The 6,000-nt window shown below is 32.4% G+C and overlaps 1 protein-coding gene across 1 annotated transcript in view; it reads left to right on the forward strand.

The window, feature by feature from the left end:
- The window catches only part of LOC128552801 (protein turtle-like), a 29,282-nt gene extending 23,847 nt beyond the window's left edge, over positions 1–5,435 (forward strand). Inside the window, exons 8-11 of the mRNA XM_053533867.1 lie at positions 1,026–1,093; positions 3,186–3,210; positions 4,017–4,081; positions 4,430–5,435. Coding sequence (XP_053389842.1) covers positions 1,026–1,093; positions 3,186–3,210; positions 4,017–4,081; positions 4,430–4,491 — 220 coding nt within the window. The 3' untranslated portion in view covers positions 4,492–5,435. The remainder of the gene's footprint in view (positions 1–1,025; positions 1,094–3,185; positions 3,211–4,016; positions 4,082–4,429) is intronic.
- Positions 5,436–6,000: the final 565 nt, after the last annotated feature.

A 6,000-nucleotide genomic window follows, 5' to 3' on the forward strand; every position in this document is an offset into this window, starting at 1 on the left:
AACAGTTTTGCAGTAAATGCATAAAACGTCATTTATTAGATTGTGAATGACGTCATTTATAAATATTAGCGTAATTTATTCGCCACTAACAGTTACCATCGCGTCGGTGAAATATTTTTACTCTATGCTAATAATTTTGCTTTGTTGCGGTAAATGCTTTCAAAAGATTTTCTCAACCAGCTATCACAACAGCAGTATTTAACTGCCATGTGACGTCCCTAATATCCTCCTCTATGTTGGACCAGGTGCTATTTATATTTCTGTTTCTTTTTTTTCACATAGTACATTCAATATATTTGTACATGTATAATAGAATTTCGATTAAACCGAAGTAAGACTAATTGATGGTTGTAGCGGTTTTCAGTATTCCAGGAACTTGATTTATATAAGAACTGCATCAGTCACAAGTAAGATGAGTTATATTTTGTAACTTCCTGCTGTTTAATGCCTCTGTGTTTCTTTGTTAGAATTGAGACTAAATAAATTATGTTAGATATAGGTCATTTTAAATGATATATCACATTTACACAGGTAAAGTAATCCAAGGATCAAAATCATGTTTATTTTGAAAAGATGATATATGCCTTTCAATGTGATCATAATTTAGCCGACAAATGGGGTATGCGAAAAATTATTAGAAAAATCGTAAATGTAGTTCAATTCTTAGACGGACTTGTATTGTAATCCTTGAATTTCTGTTGCCATAGAACATGTGTTCCTGTATCAATACATCATATTATGTGTTTCTGTTTGCAATTAACCCTGAAAGGAATATATGTCAGTCCTTCTTGCAAAGTCTTTTGGCATTTACATATAAAAAATGAACTGGCTTATTGGTTTGAAAATATTTCAGTTACCGGTAGTGATGATACCCATACGCGATTCACCTACTCCAGTCCAGGTTCATTTTCCTTTACGATTGGTTAGAGAGTTGATAGTCATATTAATGAAACTATTCATGCACTCCCCGTACTGATTTGAAAAACGCATTTATTTGATATGAAAGTAAGATTTTTGTTTTATAGGAATATGTATGAACAGCTACACAATACTGTAGAAATGGAAAATAAGAATGTTTATGATCGTCTGAAAGGTATGTTTGTTTCTGTTGTTGAATAATTCGAATATTTTAGCCAAAGCAAAGATTCAGACTCGTATCTTCACGATGAGTAATAGTTATAGTTTAAGAGTACAATTTCTTACCTGCAGTTTATAAAATTATGTTTTCTTTTCCAACTTGGCATGACATTGTTTTAAAACTTTGCTTGTCTTTCTCCAAAGGTTAGCGATTTCCTTTTAGACATGATCTATCAGAGAAAGTGATTTATTGTTAATTTTCAACAGTATGAAAGGTGTTCTAAAAATTTAATTGTGACTATGTTTTGTTGCTGGATGTACATGAAACTTTTAGACTATTGTAGTTAGCACAAGAACAATATAATAGTTCTTGATCTGGGATGTTGTATTTGACTCGATGAGTGGAGTTGGTTAGGCCTGACAAGATCCACGAGAGTCGAATACAACATCCCATATCAAGGTACCTTTATAAAGATCTTTTATCATATATCTTTTACTCTTTGTTTGTTGTCTTTTAGCAAAAGATAACTAAATACACATCTGCAATATATAGCTCTTTGTTTAACTGACCAAGAAATATATACATTGCAAGCATTGATTGCTACCCAACGTTATTGTTCCAGAGCATTTCTTTATTGAAATAATGCTGTAAAGGTACAAATCATAATCATTTTTCAGATTTAACTTAAATTTCAATATATATATCATTGATGAATGTCTCAAAGATTTAAGCGTCTTTTTGATCTGAAAATTTCTAGCCATTGGTTGCCAACAGTTTAACACTGACAATTTAAATCATAATACTATCTATCATAATACTATTGTTCCTCCTTCATTCTTTATAACCGTATGTAGCGTCCGATTTATGACTGTGGCATGCGTTCCCATATTTTTTTCGGTTCTGATAGGTAGAACAAAGTACAAATTTGTCGATAAATACATTTCATGTTTTATTACAGTTTCAAACAAATAAGAATAAAATAAAAGATAAATAAAAGAATAAAAAAAAATTGCTTCAACTTCCATTGTTGTTGGTGTGCACTATTTGTAGAACTGGATCAGGCAGTGCAAATAAGATAATGAAAGTAGTCCGGAAAAATGCAATACAAAACATATAATACGCATTATTTTCTGCCTCTGTTTACTTTTGAAATACAAGGCTTATTTGGGAGAATATATATAGGTTTATAATGAAATATTTTCTGCATCTGAAAAAAAGTACAAGCAACATTACTCTTACTGCCCGTTCAACCAAGATTCTGTCAAAATTTAGATTATCAATGGAACACTAACAGACACTTTTATTTTTGCTTTTTTTTTCATTTTCAGTTACATTTAGTACCACAAATCCCCTTCCAAATTAAATCCTTATTTCTCTTAAGACACTGTTCGAGTTTTGTTTTTGAAGGAACCCAAGCCAACTTCATAAAACTAGCCTAACGTTTAACCCAAAACATTATATAGAAAGTGACTGAGTGCTTACAAGATCTTAAATCTGTCTTTGAAGTGTCTGTGAATTAACTGTGGAATATAAAAAACCCACTACCCTATACATGTATATCCTGCCTTGACAAAAAGCATGAGAATTCATGATAAGATATTCAAAATGGCACCATGGATATACAGAAATCCATAAAGTATATAAAGTATAAACTCTTGGCTTCTACCGTGTAGTTGCGACAGAAGAAAATTGGCGTTTCGTCGCCCTGCAGTTGTCATGTCCTTGTGCTGTCATGCTTGCGCGGGCGCTAACACGACAAATATGATTTACTGTACTGTCGTGTTGTCGTTCCGGCGGGGGCGCCAGCGCGACAAGCCTGAAATGAGCTATCATAGTTTATATATGCTTAAAAGAAGTTTTGTAACTCATAAGCAACACGTATGTCGTATGTATAGACAAATGACGATTTTTTTTATTGTAGCTAAAGTACTGAGAACATTATTTAGTTTTTATACTATATCTAGAACTAAAAATGAAATGCAGTCCGCTGTATATCAATATTATGTTACATACATCAGATTGAATATGATCTGTATATTTTTTAAACATCGCAGTAACTTACCAACTTATTAGATAATTACTAAATATGGCTTATTATGTTTTTCAGTTGACTCCGATGTCACAGATGATAGGTAAAAAGAATTTTATATCTACATTAATTCTAAATGATACCGTTTTATGATATACACATTATCAAAGTTACGAGCTCTGTATCAAGATCAATTTGCAGTGTCTACTTTAACTGCATTATGGCTGTTTTATTAGAGTAAATTTTATTAGTTACTTATCAGTTAACTTTAAGCGTAATATGCCTGCGATTTTCATGCATATTGTGCTTTAACCAACCAAATGTTCCAAGCAGTTTATTTTTACGGTGATTAGGTAATGATATGAAGTATCAGACAAGTAAGTAAGAGATACCGTGGCTGTTACTCTTAAAAGCCACTTTTTAAACGACTTGGGGAGGATGCGTTTTTGAAACATTGCCTGTTTGATAATTGTCCTTTTTTACGAATTGCTATTATCATATATGTTTATATATTAACTAAATTATCAAAATCTAAATAAAATAATCTAATAAAATCTAATATTAGGGCAAAATCTTTTAAACTTAATGAGGTGTCATCTTGTTGGTGAGTTCTAAAAGTGGAATTTCTGGCCAGGCAACTGTATTCTATAACAGTTCTGACAGAAAGAATATTTGTAAAGACATTATTCTACAATCGCTTATACGTATGCTGAAGTGCATTTTGACCTAAGTCTTGGCTGAATAATGTTCTGAAAACTCTAGTTTTAGAATTAGACTTTGACTTTTAATGAAGTTCATGTTGATATCAGAAACGGGTTCTAATAGATAATCAAGAGATCCTAACACACGTCATCCATGTATCGTCAGATAGGTTTGAACAATTATAAAGTTTCTGTATCGTTTCAACAGGACCCAGTATGAATCCCTTCAACAGGCAGTTGATCAACTTTCTACATACACAACACTTACAGCAGGTACCTTATGCACTGCTTTAGTTATTTTAGAAAGTGCTTTAATTAAGCGAACGGATCAAATATTGACAAGTACTTATCAATATGATTCATAATTCAATTAATGCCATAGCTTGATAATATTTCTTTACTGTTGGTAATTTACGTGTGAATAACTTAAAGTTGCTACTTATTTAATTGTCACTAATAGTGTCGATCTTTGATTTTTCTATAATTAACTCCAAATATGTAAACACAAAAAGTAAAGTCATGCAAATCTGCGAAGTCAGAATGTATATAGTCATTAAATGGAATTTTTCAAAAACTGTAGCAAAATTTGGTATGTCCTATTTTATTTATTTTTTTTTTCAGAAACACTGAACACAAACGATGACAAGACATACGAAAATCTGAGACTGAAGCCAGCGATTTGACAAACGGATCCAAGTATTTATACCAAATAACGATTTTATACTTTTGCGGTTTTGTTCACGTATGGTTTTGCAATTCAGCGGTTCATCCAGATAGAATAGTTTAAATAGGACAGATTATGAATTTATGAAAATGAAAAGACCATCACAATACTATACCAATTATCAGTATGTTTGCAAGTGGATCTGATTTATTCAAAAGTAAAAGCAATTGTTACTGTAATCTGAAGAGATGCTATTGAAACATCATTACGGTGTACATAATATTATATCATGTTTTATACCAGACTTTCATGATAAACACGTGTAAAGGTGCTTTACGTTCAAACGCAGCCACTCAGGGCGCAAAACTCATTCTATACCAGTACAGACAAAGAACGATGTGATAGAAGGACAGTGTGGTATAATGGTTTAAAGAATCCATTATACCAAATACTTCTTAGGCATTCTTTTCAAATAGTTTTTCGGTCTATAATAAGTCATGTACTTTAAGAATATATTTCGCATTCCTTTTCACACTTAGCTTTACGGTCTAGAAATTAGTCATGTGCATTAAATGACAGGTTACATTATATCGCCCAGTTAATGCATTGTCCAGCAATGCATGTTTCAAAATTACTAATTGTTTTGACAACTGACTAACTGGATAAATGACAGGGAAATTATAAACACCCGGTCTTTTGATCACGCCGCATGACTCAAGTCACGAATAATTTCTTTCATAAGCAGAAGTTTTGAGACACAACTTCAGTATCATTCGGGTACTCAGTTAGATGCGTATGTTCGATACACGCAAAATGAATAAGTTAGGTTAGGGCCGAGGCAATTAACGATGAAGTATTAATGTTAAAGTTTAGAGATTATTTGAAATAACAGAGTGTATGTTAGAGAATTATGAAGAAAGACAGTGATGTATATATTATCTTAAAACTTAGAACAATATTAAATAGTAGTTATAAAAGAGTTGCTGTTGTTGTTGCTGATATTAAGTAGCGTGAACCTTAGATACTGTTACACCACAGCAGTGCGAGAGAAAGCCCGAAAGACAGCGAGAGACAACAATTTTAGACAGCCTGGGCATTCATGTACTCGGTGTATAGCATGGACACACATAAAGCCCTTTATCCAGAGAGAAGCAGTACTGGTTATTTAGCTGGGTAGAAGACTTCAAAGAGCATCTCAGAAATTTCCCCTGCCTAGTCTGGGGTTCGAAAACCGGAGCTCTGAACTGACAGTCAAATGTCAGCAAAATTGACCCGTGTATTAATATTTGTTTTATACATTTTAAAGCTGATCCTCATTGGAAAATAAAATGATAACTCATATATAACGTTTATAACTCGTAACACATCTTTTAAATTCTAAATTTCTTTTATTTATTTTAAACTTCACGCATTATGTAAGAAAAAAATTAGCACAGTGATGTGACTTGTATTGTTTTCGTTTTGATAAGCTTCTCCAGCCGACAAAGAAATACACTTTATGAGAAAGAGAATGACGTCGACGCGCCAA

Source organism: Mercenaria mercenaria, unplaced genomic scaffold (assembly GCF_021730395.1).
Source record: "Mercenaria mercenaria strain notata unplaced genomic scaffold, MADL_Memer_1 contig_3169, whole genome shotgun sequence".
Taxonomy (NCBI): domain Eukaryota; kingdom Metazoa; phylum Mollusca; class Bivalvia; order Venerida; family Veneridae; genus Mercenaria; species Mercenaria mercenaria.